We start from the raw sequence: 23,785 nt of genomic DNA on the forward strand, positions 1-23,785 counted from the left end.
CTTCACATTTGCTAATAAACTGTAGTATGAAGTTGACTATTATCAATAGGGAACTTTCGTGATGAGATTATTTGTGAGTCTTTGAAAAATAGAGCGAATTGAATTTCTAATTAACAATGTGCACATGGAACTATCATGCCATCCTCCTAAAGCGTTCAGTTTCCGGTTTCCCGACTTGTCTACTGTTACAATTGGAATACTCCGCAATTTCTACACCGTTCAAAAAAGTATTGAAATCGGGAGTTTTTATGAAATTTGACCATCTTTAAAAATTGAAATATTTAGAAAATTCTTATTCTTGAATTTATGTGGCAAGGAAAATTTTCGGCAGAAAAATATTTTAATAAATCATAACTTTAACTAATGTTAAATACTGTGTCACATTGTCCATTACCGCATTGTTAAATTGATCTAACGCATCTTCATCCATTTTCCACTTTACTCCGTGCACAAAAACACACACATAAACTTAAAACCGCTGGTAACCAGATACATACATATCTATTATATTGGTTACTACCTGCACATGTCTCCCTCGAGTAATTAACACTGATATGCAAATAAATAAAAGAAGCCAAAAAAGCAAAACTAAAACGTCCCCATGAACCCCACTGTTCACATAACTTCACTTTATATGATGGTGACTTCATATACGTCTTAGCGAGTAATAAATTTACCTGAAATGCGCAACTTTGACCTTCTATAAGTTTGTTAATAATGGTTGGATTGTCTTCAAGCTTTTCAGTATTATGTCCTATATTATCGCCTATGCTGCTTTTGTATTTCTGGGATAAATTTAAGGGTGGCTTTGCGGGAAATTTATAGTAATATACTATTATTAACTTCATTTGTGCAAATATCGGAATGGGATGTATTTTGAGCCCTAGATTGCATATAGATGCATCACTGTGATTTTTTTTCAGATTGGATAAATTCTGAGAATAAGACTTTTTGGGGCACACATTTTGAGCCCTATCTCCCCTTTGTTTTACCCAATATCAGCAAAAATCCCAGTTTCGGAAAATACTATTCGAGCTCTTTCATTTGCACCCCACATTACCATATTTTGTGAAAAAAAATACACCCCTATTCCCATGTATGGGGAGCCCCCTTCTAACTTAACAAAAAATGGCGCATGTAAAGGAACACAGAACACATGTTCTCACCAAATTTCGTGACAATTGGTTTAGCCGTTTCCGAGTAAATTGGACAGACATTGAATTGATTTTAATAAAGTTTTGTTTCACACAAGACTGGAACGTTAAATAGTAAATTTGTTAATTACAATACTAACTGGCGATATCTAAGCTCATATATCAAAACTAGCCTTCAACTAAAATACAGTTCATGAATTAATTAATATTTAATTCAAAATTAAAATGTTTTACCAGCTAGTAAGATTCGGAAAGAAGTTATAATTTTATTGAATTCTTATATAATGCCAAAAACCATAAAAAAGAAAATAATCTTTCACATTCTGTTAACAACAACTTAATTCTTATTGCAATAAATCTCAAGTGTATATGTAAGTGATGAAGTAGTACATAATATAATGACGTGTATAGTTGAAGATTGGAGGTGACGAGTGAATAAATTCTCTTGTAACTAATTTGATTTTTTGGAAAGTTGCTTTAATTCTTTTGCCCAAATTCTACTATTTAAAAATTCTCCAAGGATATATAGTGAAAGAGTGATAGCCAGAATTAATACAAAAAAAGCTAATCGCAGAGGAAAATTAAGAACGTCTAACACTGGATACACCCATACTCCAGAATAATATTTAATAACGTGTATCCAAATCAAATAACTTATCATAAAAACTGTCAACCCCAGTAATCCCTTGCGTCTTTTCGGGTATGCTCGGAACGATATGAATAGCTCAAGGATTATGAATATCATAATGTTTGTATGCATTATATGATTAAGCCACCTATTAAAAATAAATGAAAATATTATTAATAACTTGTAAGTTGAATTCAATACTCATTTACCCAGGAAAGAAGGCGTCAAAAGCTTTAGGAAACACAAGCTCTCGATCTATTGCCATTAATGACCAGAATGAAATTCCAACATTCATTGCCACTGGAAAAGCCAATGAAGCCATTAAATAGTCCTTTATCTTGCGGATGAGCGGTACTTGTATCGGGGATACTTCATTGCTTCCAAGAAAATCATTAACCAAAGAAATTGTGAAGTAGACCGCCTGGATTATCTGCAAGAAATTAAATATATAAGTTTTATATAGTTATAAGTTACTAGTTTGATAGATTTAATCTTTTAAAAATATTGTTATTACTGTTAGGTTTTGCAAGTAATATTTTTTATAACTTTTAACGTTCGCCTGTAAACTCTTTGCAAAAGTGAAAGGCAATCAGTTGAAGATGACCCTTGAAAAGGAAGGCTTATCAGCTGATGCCGCTCAAACAAGCCAAAGCTGTTTTTAAAGCCTGTGATACAATTGGTGAGAGCGAAGTGATGAACGATTCGTGCGAACTGTTAAATCAATTTCATTGTACGGAATGATATGGCGCAATGTATATACATATAATACCGTCCGTCTGCTCAACATTTACAAGGAAATCGGGAAAATTAAACTTTTCTTGCGTCGACGGCGCGAAACGTGTGATGACAGTTCATGTCAATGGTAGTTCGACAGCGCTTCTGGTTTTCCGCAATTTGTTTCTTTATTTCTTCCTTTTGTTGTTTCTTTACAGTGAATTGAATAGGAGAAAATCAAAAGCGCTGTCGAACTCCGAATGCCGTGAACTGTCATCACCACGCACCTGGCTGACGTTAAATGTACGCATTCACTGAGTCACATGACTTTTTCATCAGAATTGTTCTAGAATTTCGTTGATAATTGTAACACGTATAAATCCAAAATACTTATAAATGCAAAAGAAATGCTTGGCGAATTAGGGGAACACAACTCATTTAGATACGGTTAAATACAAATTCAAGTTACTTCTTTAAACATATCGGCATATCTTTTTAAGGTTTTGTGTAAGACAAAATCTTATTAAAATCGGTTTATTGTCTGTTTGTCTGTCACACGTATTTATCTCCAAAACCTTTGTCTCGGCAGGATGAGCATCGAAGTGTATAAGGCTTCATCCTGCTGACTTGTTGGTAAAACTTGCGCGCCTGGTGCGGTTGCTCCCTATACTTTTCTAGTTCACAGACTTGTTGGTTCTCCCAGGCTTCCTTTTTCTGTCTGTGAAGTCGCTTCTCCGCTCGACGGAGTTCTTGATAAGTCTCTGCGCGTGCCCGCGTTCCTCTTATAGGTAGAATGTGTTGTGGATGGCTTCAGTGTTAACTCTCACCTGATTGTCAAAGGGTGGTGTTGTTATTCGAGCTCGGAGCACCATGCCAACGAGATAGTGATCCGAGTCGATCAACACGTGGTCAATTTGATTGAAACTGGTCGCGTCTGGGGAGGCCCATGTATGTTTGTGGACCGCTTTCCACGCAAACCAGGTACTTCCAACAACCATTTCGTGTGACCCTGCTAATTGAATAATCCGCAGTCCGTTATCATTTGTATTTTCGTGTAAGCTATGGGAACCAACGTATCGCCTGAATACGGGCTCTTTCCTACTTGGCTGTTAAAATCCCCAAGTATGATTTTGATATCATATCTGGGACAGGCTTCGACGGTTCGTTCTACTGCCTCGTAGAAGTATCCTTCTCCGACCCTGCAGTCTCCTCTGTAGGGGCGTGAACGTTAATGAGCTTTATATTTCTAAACTTGCCTCTCAAGCGCAGAGTGCATAGCATGTGCATGTTTCTCGAGTTTACCTCGGCTGGTGAACACCGTTGCTAGATGCCTCCGATCGGGAAGACAGGGCTTTATTCAAGCGAAAGCGATACATTTGGAAATCTGCATGGATCTCATCACCAACGCATTTTAAGCCGCGTTTCAACGGTTCACTAACCGCAGCGGACAGCATAAAACAGTTCGGTTCGAAAATGAGACAAATTTGGGGCCTCAAAAGTATCATACTTCGGGAGGCCTGGCTTTGGCTGATATCCGAGTATGAAGGAAATATGGCTCAATGCCAGATTGTGTGACATCACAACCCCTCACGAGCTACCCATTTCGGGGGTCCTTTTGAGGCCGCAGTTGGGAGCCAGAAACCTTATGGCGAAAGGATGCCTTCCATATCCAACTTCACGTATGACAAGTTTTACACTGCCATTTGCAGGTGGGAGGCAATACTAAATAGCCGGTCATTAACTCTCCCCCACTTCCTGATCGAAAGGCGCCCTTTATCGACCCCGTTGGGCGTAGGGCTACGCCAGGGTCTGCCGGTGACCAAGAGATGGCTCCAGATTCAGGAGCTACAACGACATTTCTGGTCCAAGTTTGAGGATGATTATTTGGGTTATTTCCAAAAACGTTACAAGTGGAAGGAATCGGGAAGGCCAGGGACTGAAGGGGACTTGGTGCTGATCCGAGAGAGTGGTCATAGTCCGTTAGACTGGAGGATAGCGCCAGTACCAGAGGTCTATCCAGATCCTAAAGGGGTCGTGCGGCAAGTAAGGCTTAGAACCACCGGCAGCGAGAACTTCCACTGAGCGGTACATCAGCTCGCTCCCCTTCTTCCAGAAGGAGAAGCTACCATCGTAGGGTAAGGTTGCTGATACTACGATAAAATCGGATGCAGTCTCCTCGGGCACCCCACCAAGTACACGGGGAAGGGTCAGGCGGGGGTAGTGGTCATTGGCGCATGTAGCCACTTTGCTGTGTTTATACCTGATCCCAGTGCCTGTGGTTCCATGATCAGCAGATCCGATTTTAGAAACCAAAATAGTAGAACTGGGATTAGTTCAGGTAAAAGCGTTCGACCTCATGGCACAGCAATTGGAGAAATTCGGCAAAATATGCGGACGACAGAAAATGGGGGAAATTCGGGACCATTGTAATGAGCTCAAAGGTTCAAATGCACTAAAGCGGGCCTTTGGTGTAGTTCCCATCGTGGCTAGTAGCTTTTTGAGGCTGAGTGCCAAGTATATAACTGCCCTAGCAGCTGCGGGAACAATAGCATACTTTAGTGATCGAGATGTAGCTATTCGTAAGGGGGGTGGACACTATGAAGCATAAGCAGGCTAAGATTGCAGCTTTGACGCTCTATATCACGAACTTAGAGCATCAGCAGGTCGAGGGACAAATCAACGGGCTAATGCTAAGCAGCAGGGGAAAACAATGCTGAAACAAGAGATTTCAGAATTTTCCATGGGGGTCAAAACCTTGATAAGGGAAATCAGCGCTAAATACGACCAGCCGCGCAGCATTTGTCTTACAAGGGGGCTGGCGGAGTATGTGATTCGTATTAATAAAGAGGTGCCCGAGATCATGTTGCCAGAGTTAGATGAGCCGGACCAAATATTTGATGCACATATAGCGGCAACATGGCTCCAAAATGAGTTAATCACCATAGAGAATCTGATCCCTCTTGCATACAAAGAGAAGTTCAGACATGTAGCAATTGTTGCCGTGCCTGATGTGAAGAAGCATTCCTTGGATCTTGGAGATCCCATGCCATTTCGAGTTTTGTTCGTAGGACCAGAGAAGGAGAAATATTTCTTTGGAGAGAATGTTACTGAGATCTTTCCTCGCTTATATAAGGCGAAGCTGGTTCGTACTGGACCGTCATGCATCCAGGAGATTGTACGGAGAAATAAGAAGTTGCAAGACTGGTGCTCAGTGAAACAGTGGGATAACGGAACCTATATCGGTCATGTGGAGCCAAATTTAGGAGTGATTTTCAAGGGAAGGACAGACAGGATTCGATCACCTTTAACAGCACCCAACTAGAGATCCGATTTCCTGTCACGTTCGTGCAATTAGATTACTGAACCTTAGATGCAGTTTCTTTTAAGGTTAAAGAAATTCCCCGGGTAATCACGGTTAACTGAACAAGGTGTATGACACTACAACACCATGGTTTGATCTTCCGCAATCCAACTTCAAGCTGCGAAGAGCTGAAACCCAAGCCATAGAAGAGCTAAAGCGACAGCTGGAGGGGAAGGTTAGCCAAGGAGTTGAGCTGGAGCAGCACATTTCGCACAGTTGCACCGGGGTGCTATGCCAATTGCTAAATAGAAAGAATGTAAATGGCCATGAAAAAGAAATAGAAAAGGAACTATATAAAATCTGTAAAATTTTCAAAACCATTAAATGAAATAAAGTAACACTCATAAATCTAAAAATGTTGAAAATGTTAAACATTAACTAGAGCTATATTAAATTGTATTATAACATACATATAAAACATAATAACATAAAATTATATAAGTTATGGTAAAGTTGTATCAAATGAAGCTAAATGTCCTAGTCAAGCATATTAAGGTAGTAGCATGAGGGGGGAATTTACTTGAGTGATGCACAGCAAAGAAATCTCTCACGGAACTTCAGGTTATGGAAGACGCTTTAGAGCAGATTGATAGGGTATACGTAAGCCTACACTAATGATCAAAAAAAAGTGGCCACCCTAAACTTTTTCCGAAATTCCAAACTTGAACCCTAGTTTCGCCCCAATTGATAACAATTTCAAATATCTGTTTTACAAATACTATGGTAGGAATTGTAAAGGCTATTTATAAATAGAAAACAAATTAATTGAAATAATGAAACTTGTTGTTTCTTTTTCGTTGGTGTGGGTATTTATTCTTGCAAATACCGATATTTCGGGAACCACTTGTTCCCTTCATCAGTGCAAAGTTTGCAAGTGATGTTTCTAAAATATTTTTATATTCAGCTGAGTTCATTTTTGTATTCACTGGTACCCGGTGCAGTACACCTACTGTTTTTGAGGAAAAACAGCCCCATACCATTATTCCAGGGTTGCCTTTCTGCGTTTCCTGGATGCAATCCTCACTGTATTCCTCGCCTGACCCACGAAGACAGCGTTGCGGCCTGTCCGATCGAAGGCAAAATCTTGATTCGTCCGACCAAATGATTTTAGTCCAGTCGGTGTTTCGATGGTCTTTGGCCCAAACCAATCTTGCAGCTTTATGCCTCGGTTTAAGAGCCGGAACTTTTCGACAGCGACGACTGCGAATGCCAACATCTTTCAAACGGCGTGAAATCGTGTGGCGACTTACTAAGTTTCCGCTGGCTGGCACAAAATCTTTAGATATTTGTGCGATCGACGATTTCCGATTCCTCAGCGCGTGTTGTTCCAACGCTCTCGTGTCTCTGCTATTCATTTTTCGTGGTCTTCCGGAACCTTTCTTACGTGCTACACTGTCGCTTGCTTGCTGCTTCGACATCCGATTTTTTAAAAATTCTCACGATTTCGCGTTGTGATTTGCCAGACTCGCTTAGTCCTACGATGCGTCCTTTTTCTTCCTCCGTTAATTGCCTGTAGAAAAAATGTATACACTGTTCTTGAGTTTCTTTTCAAACAAAATGATTTTTTGAAAATAATTCAAATATATGAATTTTTAATCTTCAAACTGATTTCTCCGCTTACTTCCAGGACTCTACCAGGATTATCCTTGTGGAAAGTCCTTGAGGCAAGCCTAATTTTTGATGAGTTTTTTCTTACTATCCTTTTTTACTAAGTTAATGATAATAATCACTTACCGCTGTTTTGGAGACATTTTAATTCGACAAATTATTAAAAATATATTTCAAGCACTATTTCCACCTTTAAATGATTTTTCACTATTTCTAAATTTTGTATCCTTGCACTTCGTCTGTTTGTTAGGAACTGATGTCCTTTGATGTTCTGATGTCCCTTTTTATACCTGCTTCATTGCAAAATTACGAAAAACCCCGAAATATTACATGCGGCGGCAATATTTGACACTCTTTCGACAACAGGTAGGTGGCCACTTTTTTTTGATCATTAGTGTAGATAGGATAGGTTGTGTCCAAGTAGCATGACGACGATGCAATGAAGCAGAGTTAAAGGTCTCACAAACATGTAAGAACGCAGCCTAAACTTTACCACCAAATAGTTGGACGATTGCTTTATTAGAAATGTCGTACTACAAGATCCCGCGACCTAAGACACAATTAGAAAAAAAAACCGAACGAATCTCACGGCAAGCAATCATCACAGGCGTAGTTATTTATTGAGGGCTGCATTGCTGATTATCTACTGAATCTAATAACTTTGACATCTGCGGCAGCTACTGGGGAGGTTTTATTTACATCGATGGGTCTTCTTCGGATGGGAGGATGTTTATGAGAATCGACTAATGGCCAGCGAGGTTTCGCTCTTGCGCTCCCTACAACCTCCATGGAGTTTCGGGACGGAGATGTCAACAATTCTAGCAAAATAAGCTGGCATCTGCTGTATTATTTAGTTATAATTTGTCAATTACTGCAGATTTAGTGATACTCTCCTTATTCGAAAATTATAGTATGAAATGTCATGTTTGAATATGATAACGCAGCCAAGTAAACGGTTAAAGAGAACTTCTGAACTAGAAGATCAGGTCATGACTTAATTTGTAAGCCTTTCAAAGAAATTATTCAAATATCGTACGATTCAATCCTCGATCAACATAATAACAGTAAATTGTTAATATCTGTTATGACACAAAACAAATAGCGTTAAGTTATTTTTGGCAAGCAGGCACTTTTGTCATTTAATCGTGCCAGCAAGTTAAAATCAAACAATAGTAATGTAGGTCATGGTCCCGTAAAATGCGCATAATAGCCCAAGGTTCGCACTTTTGTTATGTAATCGTGCATGCATCCGAAAGTGCAACAAACCAACATAAATAATGTTCAGGCCGACCATGTTCAATAGCTGCTTCTGATGTTTGCGGAAGACCAGTGCAAGTCTTTGTTATATAATTACGGGACGCGAAGTCGCAGTCTTCACCTAGACCAATGGCAGTCGAAGAATTTAGTGCAATAAGAATAATTGTAAGAAATTTTAAAAAGTAATAAAACTGTGTGGAATAAAAGTAAAAGGTGTTGTTAATGAGTTAAAAGTTGCTTGAAGATACGGCCTGGAAGAGCAGGTAAGTATTAGGCAATAAGAGAACATTTACAGGGCGAAAGGTGATCCCCAGCGTAGGCGGAGAGAGTTGCTCGTCACTAGGAAAACAACTCCGGCGATATGACGAGCCGGCCAGGGAGTAGGCGACTTCTTCAAACAATACCTTCTGCACAATACACATTTTGAGTGCTATGAGGAAATTGTAGCAGAAGTGACGAGATGCAACATCGAAATAATTGAAGGCAATGACGAAGATGAAAAATCTCTAGAAATTGAAAGTATAAAACTAACCCCTGCATACGGTGAAGCATTATCTGGACCAGAAGTATTTCCATAATAATGAAAATGTTCATCATGAATTGATTAAAAAAATCCATTTTAAAGAAATCAACTAAACTAGTACATTTTACATAATCAAAGATTTCTGCATTTCCTGATAAACGAAAATTAAACCTTCGTTTATTACTTTTGCTTTGTCTCTATGAATAATTTACAAAGTTATTTTTTTTAAATAAGGACTAAATTTTATATTAAGTATTCCTTGTTTAATAAAATAAATTCATTTATTTTAAACGATTTTAAAAATCTACGTCGTGACGGATAAATGCTACAATTTTGCAATTATATAAAATTCCATTACTTGCACAATATTGCATTTATCTGGGTTATGGTTAAATGCACAGCCCGGTAAAATCTAAAAGATCTTGAACCACCACTGACAACAAACATTTCCTATTACCTAATACTGATGCATACACATTTATATATGTATAAAAGTATGCATCTATGTAAATTGATTGTACGCATCACCGATTTACTCTGCGAAACTTTTATCCCCTGGTGCTAACGTACACATATATGTATGCACACCTATTGAAATTGGGCACTATTCGTAGGTGGTCAAAGGCTAGTATATGCCCTAGGGCGAAACGTGGATTAGTACCCACGATTTAGCATAAAACCTGAGAAACGCCTGCTAAACCAACACCAACGGCTCTACCTATTTCCACCTCCAAGTGGCGACCGCTGGGAGCTCTTTAATAACGAAAAGAGAGGAGAACGATGAAGCCGCGCCTAAAAACGGAACAACTTGTATAACCTCATTCTCCAAGTTGGAACGTGAGCTCCCAAGCCGCTAGCCGATATCCTGCCCCAATATAGGGTTAATGTAGCAGCGATGCAGGAGATGCGTTAGACAGGGACCGATTTCCTGCTGTTATCGGCTTTGAAAACATAAGCGAACGGCTGTTGAATAATAACACCACCTAGAATCCCCTCTGACAATCAGGTGAGAGTTAACACTGACAACGGGGCATTATCTGACCCATACATAAAAAGTGAGATGTCAGCATTGTGACAATTATTTATCTTACTAGGACGGACAGCCCCTGGGGCCCAAAACACCATTGGCTCATACCAATGAAACTTCACTCCAGGCAAATCAGCAATAGATCAGATTTTCTCGGAAAAACTATTGAAATATGGCTAACAGATGCACCATCTTTTCGTCTAATTTAAGGCCGCCTATGATAGCATAGCCGTTGATAACTTCTCCTATTTAGGGTCGAAAATCACAACCGGTAACAGCTACGACGATGAAATCCTTGCACGGTTGTTGACAGTCAACAGAACCTGTTTCAGCTTACAAAAATTATTCTGCTCTAAACGTCTCACCATAGGGTCAAAGCTCTCATTGCTCAAGACAATGATCTTGCCAGTCCTCATGTATTCCTCGGTGACTTGGGTTCTTAGCAAGAAAAATTGTGAACTCTTGGCCGCGTTCGAGAGAAGAATCCTCCGAAGAATTTTTGGCCCCCTACATGAGGATGGACGATTCCGTAGCCTACATAACGACGAAGTCCATGAGTGATACCATGACCGTTTGGTTGTGGATATAGACCCTGCCTAAGATGGATAGATGGCGTAGGCCAGGACGCGAGACAGCCTTTAGCGATATCGAATTGGTGGAGTTCCTTATTAAGACAGGCCTAGACCGGATACCGGTTGTTGCGCCATTGATGATGATGATGAAGATAGTCTTTAATTCAAGGAATCGTTTTTTCTTCTGAGATCAATTGTATCTAGATATAGTGTAGAATATATGGGTAAAGTGATTTTTAAGGTTTTGTGTAAACACAAAACCTTATTAAAATCGGTTTACTGTCTGTCTGTCCGTCTGTCTGTCTGTCTGTCCGTCACACGCATTTTTCTCGGAGACGGTTATAGCGATTGACACCAAATTTGGTAGAAAGGTAGGAACTGTGAACGCTCACGCATACAGTGAATTACATCCTTTTACATCGAATTTAAGGGGGGGTCCCCATATATGCAAAAGGGGGGTGTAAAATTTTTTTTCATCAAATATAGTCATGTGGGGTATCAAATTAAAGGTCTCGATTAGGACTTTTCAAAGCCGATCTTAGTTTTGACATTCTTTGGAAGGGTGGGGAGCGCGGGGGGTTGAAAGTGACCACTTCTTTAAGGGGGCCATTCTCAGAAACTGCCAAATCGAAAAATCTGAAAAAAATCAGGAGGCTGCCACTATATGGTGCCTGGGCTACGAAATACCTTCCATGCCGATATCTGTTTAAATAAAGTTAATAATAGTATATTACTACAATTTTTTGTAATTGGTTAGAAACCCCCCTTAAATTCATCCTAGTACCATGAAATTTTGCAGTGATATAGGCTATGATATGGAGGATGATCTTACCAAGTTTGGTGGAAATCGCACTATTACTAACAAAGTTATAATACCTCAAATTTGTTGCTTCTTTGAAAATTGAAGAAAGTGGATACTCTCACATAATATATGGATATATTACGTGCTACGGACTAAGAAATACACAAAACCTTTCGTACCTGAAGCGTCCAGCTTCCGGTTTCCCGACTTGTTTGATATTCGGAATCGCTCGGCAATTACAGCCGTTAAACAGGTAAAATGTCACATGCTAAGTTTATGCCGATCGCCGTAATAACGCGCGTATTTATCAGTCCGAACGACTTTCGAATGACTTCGCTCAAATCATAAAAATTGGCGCCAAGGCGTTACTTGTGTTTCTTCAAGAAACCTAAGGTTTATGGACTAGGTATAGCAGATTAATGGTCAGTTAAGATTGTATGGTTAAAAATCGTATTCTACTTTTTAAACGCGTTTTTCTCGAAACTGTATGTTGAAAATCTGCTGCCACCGTATCCCAAAATCTACCCAACGAAATTCTTTGAAACTTATTCAGAACATATTTCTACGGTCCGCAATTGATAATTGCGAGGAGGATTTTTTTCTTTTTATTCATTAAAGAAGCCTTGAAAAAACACCAAAATTCACAAAAAAAAGTTTAATAAGGCATCAAAAATGTACCTTTCAATATTTTTTAAAAATCCTAGTTTACGGAGTGTGGTTAATTCCGCACGTTAAAATGCCGTTTACATTTTTTCTATAAGATAATCACAGCGCCCTCTACCGTGGCAACAGAAAAACACTTTTTTCAGAGATGGGTGTATAAGTTGCTCTGTATTTCAATAATGAATTACGCTATCGGGTTCGAAAAATTAGTACGCATGCTCAAGATATTTATAAATATATGCTGAAAAATTCGCATTTGTCCCTTTATCCAGTACTTCACAAAAAAAATCTAAAAAAAGGGGGGGAAAAATCGGCGTTCACATGGGATGACTCCCTTAACTACACTGGTAGAAATAAATTTGGTCGGAGCAGCGAAAAAGGCTTAACTCAAGATGCAAACCGAAGGGAGCAGTAATCGCTTAACTCCACTAATAAAAAACCGGTGTTGAGTTCAAGTTCAGAACTGAACTGTTTATTAGTAAATTACTTAGGTTAATTTATACTAAAAAAAAATACTTACTAATTATTTGGCGCTAAATGCATCATACAGGCGGTATGCAGATCAATTTCCGCCTGTGCATACGTTGAATGGTTATTGCATTTTCCCTTTTGAAAAAGATGAATTGTCTTGAGGAACAAGGCACAATTCGTTTTTTGTAACTATTTGATAATTGTAATTATATGCTATTATTTAAATACTATTCGGATTATATTACATTTTTTCTTGTTTATTTTATTCGTCTTAATCTATTTGTTTGTCTTTTATTAAACAATTTACATTGTCAATTGATATAACAGTGTATGGATTATGGTACAATGGGTCTAATTTTCGTCCGTTTTCACGGATAATCAGACTTTTTCGCCTATTTTTAGTGGTAATGGATTGGACTCGCATAGCATTTTCCTCTTTTCTTTTGCTTTTTCTAAGAGTTGTTTAGCTTTACTTATGAAATTTTGTAATCTGTGTTTTAGCTCATGATTGTACAAATCGTAATTGTAAGTTGGGTCAGGTGTTTTGCGGAGTTCTAAGGGCACGTTAACTCCAACTGATCAGGCTGCATGTTTCTACTACAGTATTGCTGACAATTTCTGACTGCTCATTATTTTGGGTCATTGCTCGTGCTTGCACTTGCAACACGTATTTCAAGTTTTTCAAGTCTGTTATGTCTATCTCTATTCTAGATAAAGCATCTGGTCCTATGTTGTCTTTACCTTTGATATATTGTATGTCAAAATCGTATTCTTCAAGATCAAGTCTTATACGCGTTAACTTGGATGATGGACTTTTCATTCCAAACAAGTAAATGAGTGGTCTATGATCTGTCCTTATGGTAAATTTTCTTTCACATACATAAGGTGGTCAAAGGGTAGTATAGGTCCCAGGGCGAAACGCGGATTGGTACCCACGATGGAGCATAAAACCTGGGAAATGCCTGCTGAACCAACACCAACAGCTCTACTACCAAACCCTATCTCCACCTCCACGTGATGACCGCTGGGAGCTCTTTCTTAACGAAAAGCTGCAGACGGAGAAGGATGAAAGCGAGTCTCCCGCGCCTAAAAACGGGACAAATTGTACCAACTGGTCCTCCAGGTTGGGGGTTGGGTAGGGCTGACGACCCTACACGGAAAACAACTTGTTACGAAGCCACAACAGGAGCCTCGGACAGGACGGATTTTAAAACGACGGAGCCGGCAACGACAAAGGAACAACGATTTGCGCATTTTCTCATGGAACGTGCGCTCCCTGTACAGAGATGAAGCTGATAAGCAGCTAGCCGATACCCTGTCCCAATATAGGGCTGACTGTAACAGCGTTGCAAGAGATGCGATGGACAGGGACCGGTTTCCTGGAGAAGAGCCACTACACCATGGTTGTTGGAAGTACCTGGTTTGCGCGGAAAGCGGTCCACAAACATACGTGGGCCTCTCCAGACGGGACCACTTTCAACCAAATTGACCACGTGTTGATCGAACGCCGCCACCTCTCAGCCTTGATGAATGTCAGAACATATAGGGGGGCCAATATAGACTCGGATCACTATCTCGTTGGCATGGTGCTCCGAGCTCGAATAACAATACCACCTAGAATTCCCTCTGACAATCAGGTGAGAGTGAACACTGAAGCCATCCACAACACAACCCTCCGCGACACCTAGAAGAGGGAAATGGATGCCGCAATAACCGCAGTCAACAGAGGTCCTGGAGATGAAGCATCAACAAATGATCTTCACAATCACCTGAAGAACATTATCATGGATACGGCCAAAAACATACTTGGCCCCAGCCGCAAAAGGAGTCGGAACGGCTGGTTTGACGATAATTGTAAGCTAGCAACGGAACGGAAGAATGCCGCATACCGAGTAATGTTGCATTCTCAAAGAACGCGGGCACGCACAGAGACTTACCACGAACTCCGTCGAGCGGAGAAGCGACTTCACAGACGAAAGAAGGAAGTCTGGGAGAACCAACAAGTCTGTGAACTAGAAAAGTGCAGGGAGCAACCGCACCAGGCGCGCAAGTTTTACCAACAAGTCAGCAGGATGAAACCTTATACACCTCGATGCTCATCCTGCCGAGACAAAGAGGGAAATCTGATTTCCGACAGAATGGGCATATTAGAGCGATGGGTTGAGTACTTTGATGAGCTACTGAACAACCAGAACATCGGCGAGTTGGAAGTCCCGCCAACTGAAGACGACGGACAAATACTGCCACCACCGAGTTTAGGAGAAACAGTCCGTGCAATTTATCGGTTAAAAAATCATAAGTCGCCAGGAGCCGATGGAATTACAGCCGAATTGGTTAAATATGGAGGCGACCAGTTAAACCAAGTGGTTCATCAACTTGTGCTCAAGGTATGGGATAGCGAATCAATGCCTGACGATTGGCAACGAGGCATTATCTATCTCATACATAAAAAGGGAGATATCACACAGTGCAGCAATTATAGAGGTATCACGTTGCTGAGTACCATCTATAAGATATTCTCCACTATCTTGCTAGGCCGGATAGCCCCATACGCCCAGAACATCATTGGCCCATACCAAAGAGGCTTCACTCCAGGCAAATCAGCAACAGATCAAATTTTCTCTCTGCGGCAAGCGATGGAAAAACTGTTGGAATATGGACAACAGTTACACCATCTGTTCATCGACTTTAAAGCCGCCTATGATAGCATAGCCAGGGCAAAACTGTACGCGGCCATGAGAGAATTCGGTATCCCGACGAAATTAATAAGACTGACTAGGCTGACCCTGACCAATGTGCGAGGCCAGATAAAAGCAGAAGGATCACTCTCAAGACCATTCGACATCAACAACGGTCTACGACAAGGGGATGCCCTATCATGCGTCCTCTTTAACCTGGCCCTCGAGAAAGTGATCCGTGATGCTGAAATAAATGCAAGAGGTACGATCCTCTTCAAGTTCACCCAACTACTGGCTTATGCTGACGATACCGAAATCATGGGAAGAACCACCCGAGACGTACAAACTGCCTTCATCCAGATCGAGCAGCCGGCACGAGATTTTGGGCTGCACATCAATGAAGGCAAAACAAAATATATGGTGGCAACGTCAGCACCGAAGACGAATCAACCAACAACATCAAACCGCACTGGTCAAACACGAACAAGAATAAGGATAGGAGAATCCAACTTTGAGATCGTTGACAATTTCTCCTATCTAGGGTCGAAAATCACAACCGACAACAACTACAATGATGAAATCCGCGCACGGTTGTTGTCAGCCAACAGAGCCTATTTCAGCTTACAAAGACTGTTCCGCTCGAAACGTCTCACCATAGGGTCAAAGCTCTTACTGTACAAGACTATGATCTTGCCAGTCCTTATGTATTCCTCGGAAACTTGGGCTCTTACAAGAAAAATTGCGAACTCTTGGCCGCGTTCGAGAGAAGAATCCTCCGAAGAATTTTTGGCCCCCTACATCAGGATGGACGATTCCGTAGCCTACACAATGACGAAATCTATGAGCGATACCATGACCGTCCGGTTGTGGATAAAATCCGGCTCAATAGGTTACGGTGGGCGGGTCACTTAATCCGTATGGATGAGGATGATCCACCCGGAAAGTCTATAAGGGCAATATCTATGGTAGAAAAAGAAGACGAGGCAGACCCTGCCTAAGATGGAGCGATGGCGTGGGTCAGGACGCCAGACAGCTTTTAGGGATATCGAATTGGTGGACCTCGGCGCAAAACCGGGATGTCTGGAGTTCCTTATTAAGGCAGGCCTAGACCGGATACCGGTTGTTGCGCCGTTGATGATGATGATGATACATATGGTTTGAAGTATGTTTTACTATTCTGTCAATTGTTTGTCATAATATTGCTGCATTTTTGGAAGCATCTGTAGATATTGCAAACTGTTTTTTAAAGTCAGGGTGCTGTAGTATGAGCGGTGTCATTAATATTGACTTTAGTGTGTATTCCTTTAGCTGAAATCTGATGTCCGAGATATGTCACTTCCGGTTGGAAGAATTTACATTTTTCGGGATTTAGTTTTAGGCTCGTAGGCGCTGAAACGCTGAAGCTAGTTTTTTTAAATGGTGTTTTTTTTAACAACCGTCACAATGGTCACAGTTTTCCCATTTTGTTCCAGAATATGTACGTGGAATTTTGCTTATATTTATATTTTATATTTAAAAGGAGGAAATTATTATTATTTACATTGTTCAGATATGTTCCTTATTATGAACATTTTAATTGTCGGTATTTGCTCCGGGTGTAGCCGCGATGTTGATAAAGTGTTTGTAGTTGTCCAAATGTCGTTGCAGATTTGCTCGTTGTCGACCTCGCTGCTTAGCGTGAGTCCCCCTTGCTTTTTGGGGCCGGTTGATTTGTTTTTGTTCGGAGTTCTCCCCACTGCGTACAGGATGAGCTGGGTTGTACCCTTGTTTGGTAGTTTCGCTAGTGTTTTTCTGCTTTGTTCCAGGATGTGGTGTGCAGATAGCTGGGTGGTTAGAGAACAAAGCTATCGTACGGAAGATCGCGATTCAAATCTCACTGGTAACAGTGAAATTTGTATCGGGATTTGACGTCGGATATCAGTCGATTCAGCTGGGAAATCAGGGTAATCATCTCGGGCGAGCGCAATGCTGACTACAATGGCTCCTACAGGTACTGTAATCCTGTAGTGTGCCATTACGATCTTGAATGAAGGGCTCTAACACACTTCAAGGGGGCTGATAATACAAAGCTCCCTCTAAGAAATGAAGCTGCCAAACAGCTAGCCCTGTCCCAATATAGGGCTGATGTAACAGCGTGGCAGGAGATGCGTTAGACAGGGACTGGTTTCCCGAAGAAGAGTCGTTACACCATATATTATAGCGGCCAGTAAACCATGAGCTCGGAGTAGGTTTCTGAGTCAGTCAAAAAATGGCTCACCTTCGAAGCCTGTCCCAGATATGATATCAAAATAATGCTTGGGGACTTTAACAGCCAAGTAGGAACGAAGCCCGTATTCAGGCCATACGTTGGCTCCCATAGTTTACATCAAAATACAAATAATAACGGACTGTGGATTATTCAATTAGCAGCGCCACACGAATTGGTTGTTGGAAGTACCTGATTTGCGCGGAAAGCGGTCCACAAACATACATGGGCGTCTCCAGACGGGACCACTTTCAACCAAATTAACATGTTGAACGAACGCTGCCACCTCTCAACATTGATGAATGTCAGAACATAAAGGGGGGCCAATATAGACTCGGATCACTATCTCGTTGACATGGTGCTCCGAGCTCAAATAACAACACCACCCAGAATATCCTCTGACAATCAGGTGAGAGTTAACACTGAAGCCATCCACAGCACAGCCCTCCGCGACACCTATAAAAGGGAAATGGATTCCGCAATAACCACAGTCATCAGAGATCCTGGAGATGAAGCATCAACAAATGATCTTTACAATCACCTGAAGAACATTATTATAAATACGACCGCAAACATACTTGGCCCCAGCCGCAAAAAGAGTTGGAACGGCTGGTTTGACGATGAATGTAAGCTAGCAACGGAACGGAAGGATGCTGCATTCTCAAAGGACACGAGCACGTGCAGAGACTTATCACGAACTCCGGCGAGCGGAGAAGCGACTTCACAGACAGAAAAAGGAAGCCTGGGAGAACTAACAGGTCGATGAACTCGAAAAGTACAGGGAGCAACAGCACCAGGGGTGGAAGTTTTACCAACAAGTCAGCCTTACACATCTCGATGTTCATTCTGCCGAGACAAAGAGCGAAATCTGATTTCCGACAGAATGAGCATATTAGAGCGATGGGTTGAGTACTTTGATGAACTACTGAACAACCAGAACATCGGTCTGTTGGAGGTCCCGCCAACTGAAGACGACGGACAAATACTGCCACCACCTAGTATAGAAGAAACAGTCAGTGTAATTCATCAGCTTAAAACCCATAGGTCGCCAGAAGCCGATGGAATTCTAGTTGAATTGGTTAAATATGGAGGCGACCAATTACACCAAGTGGTTCATCAACGGATACTCAAGGTGTGGGGCAACGAGGCATTCTATTTCCCATAAATAGGGAGGTATCGCGCAGTACAGCAATTATAGAGGTATCACGCTGCTGAGTACCATCTATAAGTTCGTTCAATTGGACTGGAAGGTAAGGTGAATAGTAGAAGTGAGTACATAAAATTGTAAATGGAACAACTACAATTACTCACAGCATCCAGAAAAGTCAAAAACTTGAATTTCCCGCCGAAGTTGTTTCCCATACGATGAATTTGTTCCGGGATTCTGACATGGTTGTAGTCATAATACAAAGCGAACCAAAAAGTTACAGCTGCAATAAAGTGTATTATTATACGGAAGTCCATATAAGTGTCACGATTGGATCCTGACACAGTCAACGTTGTTTTAACACGGGGTAGCATCGTTTCTTTTCTGTTCATATCGAGCTTTGAATTACTTCCACGTTCCACGAATCACACACAAAATCGAAAATTAAACACACTTTAAACTATCAAGACAACATCAACCGGACTTTGATCCAGTTCAACTGTTTCAGCTGGTCACTATCAGTTGACGGATTCCTGTATTTGACATTCAAGGCGAATTTTAAATATATACAGTTAAACTCAAAAGTCTTCGGCCATTTCATTTTCTTTTTTCAAATACAATATCTAAGAATTAATATTATATACCAGAAAATTCAAGTATGTTTACATTTGAAACCCATTTATTAAGAATGTATAAATCCGAAGTTATTTTTTTATTTAAATTCAAAAATAATAACATTTACTCAAGAATACTTCAAAAAATATTATATGTCAATATTCAGTTGCTCTTCCTTTGACTCAGTGAACAGTTCCAGAATTGATAAAACTTGGTCAATTGAAATAGATCAGGCGATTTTGGAGGCATGTAAAGCTGGTTTGGTGCATAATAAAGTAAAACAGCCTTTCATAATGTGCCCAGTCTGCCCCGGATTATTGTCTTCATGGAGAATCTAAAGGTTTTGATAACCAAAATTCTCTATACAGGAATGTGATTCAGGCCAGACATTTCCTTCATTACCATTTCCGAAGAAATATGCTTTGGTTTCATCCGTGAATAATACTTTATGCAAAACTCCCCATCTCTTAGACACAACGGCCTGCAACATTTGCGGTGCGGGCCTACTTGTTCCTTTTCATTAATAACTCATCTTATTCAAGGCATTCTACTATTATAATCAAGAGAATGGGTAACTCTATGAATGGTTTTCTAATAAACAGCTTTATTCGAATTTTCTGCTAAAACGACTATTTGTTCTCATTGCGATCGTTCGTTTGGTTGACCACACTACGTTACATTACCCACAAATATTTTTCTTTTCGCAATGACATATTAGATGCTTGAGTATGCTACATACGTCACATATTGAGTAGTGTACGAACCCTTTTGTCCATAGCAAAATATCGTTATCCTCATTTTTTTTTCTGCTATAAATTTTACCAATAAATTACATTTCAATCAGAAATACATTTAAATTGTTTGGTTAATATTAGAAATTTTACCAAATTTTTGAAGAAAATCGGGTGTACGAACGCTTTTGTGTTGTCCCAAACACTTTGTAGAGAAAAAGAAAAAATTGTGCAATCGTTTACTCGTTATAGTGTTTAAAAAAATTAAATTAATTCAGATATTCAACAACAAATATGCAGCCCGAAGCATCGTTCATTACTACCGCTTCTCCAATCCTCGAAATATTTCGAATTGCTAGGTTTTTAATAATAAAATTGCAATTTGTACAATACTTTTGCACCTTTACTTCTATCAAAACATTTTCCCAATTCTATGTTCACCTTACAATAAGTAATTCCATGCGTGCATTGTGATTCGCTATTGTGTTCCCCTCACTAAACGGAAACGTCACGAAACATAAAAGTTAGAACCTTGGAAGGTTCTATGTTATGAGGTGTGCGTCGCAATATGATGTGGCAGTTGCCTCGACCGGCTTACATTAAGTGAAATACTTTAAGTGATAACACATTATGCGCATCGTAAATGCGCCATTAATTTCAAACCTCGCAATACGTTTACAGCTGCGTTTGTATGACGTTCGCGTACCTCGTGCACGACAATGATCCCGGAATTTTGAGGATCTAATTATTTAGGCAATTATGTAATTTTATGTACTGTATGCAATGTGATATAATGGAATATTCTCTTTGTTACTCAGCTGATTTGACATTTCGTGGTAATATAAGTAGCACGTATTCAACTTTATGCAATTAGTTTATGAATCTTCCTACTTTTATGTTATGAAAATCATACAATTAAATGCCACTAAGAGTGCACTTAGCTTCGGTTTTAATTCATGGAAATGGAAATGACGGGACTAATGCAAGTGACATTAATAATTAGCACTTGCAATGGAAATAGTGCCTTCCGCAGTTCTCAAAACGAATTCATTCAAATTAATTACATTCAAAAGTAACAACCAAAAATGAAAAGCACCGCTATATTGCAAATGACGTCAAGTGTCAACAAACTATTATCTGTCACGCATCGCAAAAGATTAATTTTCCGATTTTTTTTGTGTCTTGTATTCCGCATCCAACTTGTTGCATATTGCCTCATTCAAATCGGTGTAATGAACTCCATTTGACAGGTCTCCCACTGCGCACGCACGCGTTCAATCCGCTGTTGTATTTCCCGCTAATGTTATCCGTCATAGTAAGCACATACGACGAACAAAGTTCCCGAATACAGTGCGGTTGCACGTCTAGGGGCAAATTCTCCATACAAACTCAGGTTACGGTAACGGCAGCAGCAACGGTTGCAAGAATATCAAAATATCTTGAAATTTTGTGAACGAGTCGGTTCAGTGTGTGCTTGGTTATTTCAAAAGCTTCCGGGCGACTTTTAATGTACTGCGAAGGTTTGAGCAGTTCACAACATATATCGATGTGATGTACATATGATTGCAAGATACTATATGCATTACGTGTTCTTGCGGTAAAGTAATTTATTTTCGCTGTACAACTACTGAACTTAAGCCGCGATCTTAAAACTAAATTGCATCTTATTTATACTATATTATACATTCATTTCATTCTTATATCTATACGTTAAGAATTTGAATGAATGTCGTGACATAAATATACATCTGCAAGAGATGTTTATTTTAGAGCTAGATAAGATTTGTAAGCATTTGTAGGGAACGATATTGATTGAAGGGGTATCGAATTAAATAAGTGGGATAAAAATGTATGGGAAATGTAATTAGAGTGTGGGATAAGATTTATTGGTTATTGGAATAAGTTGAGTAATTATGTGAAATTAATGGAGTTTGGTGAGAATTATATTTATTTAAAATATTGATTCTTTTATCGGTTTTGATGGTATGGGGTATTGTTTGGGTGGTTTATGGGTAGGATTGGAAGGGAAAGACTGTGAGGTTATAATTATATGATTACATTGAGATGACATATGAATATAAGGTCTTGTCACTATGTAAAATTAAAGTGGAAAACTTTAAATTATGCGATCGCTGCAAGTTCATTACGATAATGTGTCAGTTTTCTTCTTTGTTTGCTCATATCCCTTTCTTAAAATCCATTTATCTTATTTGACATGTAGTGTCTTATTGTACATGTAGTGTGGTATCTTATGATGTCCCTTATCCTTGAATATTCAAACAAATGTGCATTCGATATTTCATACACTTTATTATTGGTTTATGACATTTCGGATGCACTTTGAATTCTTTATTTTTCAATCGAATGGCTTATAATGCTTGCTTGACCACGTGTTTAGGGTAGTGGAGCGCATATTGGAATCTGACAACTTACTTATATTTGAATTAAGATGTGAGAATTGCTAGTATCCCGTTAGGACATCATTTATTCAAAACTTAGAAGGACATTTCAAAGCGGTAACTTTAATGTGCTGCGAACACTTGAGCCGTTCATACCATATATTGATATCATCATTTGATATGATATGATAAGTTTTACGAATAAAACTTGGCAAATATAAATGTAATAAAATAGAAACATGAGTTTTCTAAATATATTTATTTACTTTGCTTTTGAGTTGGCGTTTACTTACCAACTGAATGCATATTTGACTCTTTTTCCTATTTATACTAACAATATCTTACTATACTCTATATATTAGTCCACTTAATGCAATTTGTTGCTCAAGTGCAAATGTGCCTTCGGTTATTTTTTAATTACATTAGTAGTAAAAATTCTTAGTATTATACCAGCTGCTATTACCCACGGCTATCATTATCATTAACTAGAAAGCCATTATTGTGGCACCGTCGTATATTCGTACGGAAGCCATGATGCGGATGTAACTACATATATATAGTAAATGTTTTAGATGCATACTCTGCGTTTCCTTCATTTATTTTGTCCCGCTCGACTCGACTCCAACCCCTTATATATTTCTTAAAAACTTATATTGTAAGAAACTAATCTTATAACAAGTGCTATTTGGTTTGAAATTTATATGATAAGAATGTCATGATATAAAATACACATCTCCAAAAGTTTAGAAGATATTTATGATCAGAGTGAAATTATGCGGTGTTTCCAACGATTAATTAATTGAAATAATAAAAACTTGTTGTTTCTTTTTCGTTGGTGTGGGTATTTATTCTTGCAAAAACCGATATTTCGGGAACCACTTGTTCCCTTCATCAGTGCAAACAAGATATTTATGTTATAAAACATTTTAAAACGTGAGAGCTAGATAAGATTTTTATGCACGAATTTGTAGGAAATGATATTGATTGAAGTGGTATCGAATAATGTAAGTGGGATAAAAATGTGTGGCGCGGCAGGATCCGCTGCGGATGGGGATGCGAAATGTAATTAGAGTGTGGAATAAGATTTGTTGGTGATTGGGATAGGTTGAGTAATTATATGAAATGGGTGGAGTTTGGTGAGAATCATATTTAAAATATTGATTCTCTTGTCTGTTTTGATTGTATGGGGT

General features: G+C 39.5%; 1 protein-coding gene across 2 annotated transcripts in view; it reads right to left on the reverse strand.

The window, feature by feature from the left end:
* Window positions 1–1,395: 1,395 nt before the first annotated feature.
* Window positions 1,396–23,785, reverse strand: part of LOC119652090 (androgen-induced gene 1 protein-like) — a 97,899-nt gene continuing 75,509 nt past the window's right edge. Inside the window, exons 1-3 of one of the 2 annotated variants that reach the window (XM_038056029.1) lie at window positions 19,015–19,384; window positions 1,992–2,212; window positions 1,396–1,930 (exon numbers count right to left, since the gene is read on the reverse strand). In XM_038056029.1, the coding sequence (XP_037911957.1) occupies window positions 1,606–1,930; window positions 1,992–2,212; window positions 19,015–19,242 (774 nt within the window). In that variant the 5' untranslated portion in view covers window positions 19,243–19,384 and the 3' untranslated portion in view covers window positions 1,396–1,605. Of the gene's footprint in view, window positions 1,931–1,991; window positions 2,213–19,014; window positions 19,385–23,785 lie in introns of those variants that run through there. The other variant, XM_038056034.1, reaches the window with a different exon arrangement.

This window comes from Hermetia illucens, chromosome 1, assembly GCF_905115235.1.
Source record: "Hermetia illucens chromosome 1, iHerIll2.2.curated.20191125, whole genome shotgun sequence".
In the NCBI taxonomy this organism is placed as follows: domain Eukaryota; kingdom Metazoa; phylum Arthropoda; class Insecta; order Diptera; family Stratiomyidae; genus Hermetia; species Hermetia illucens.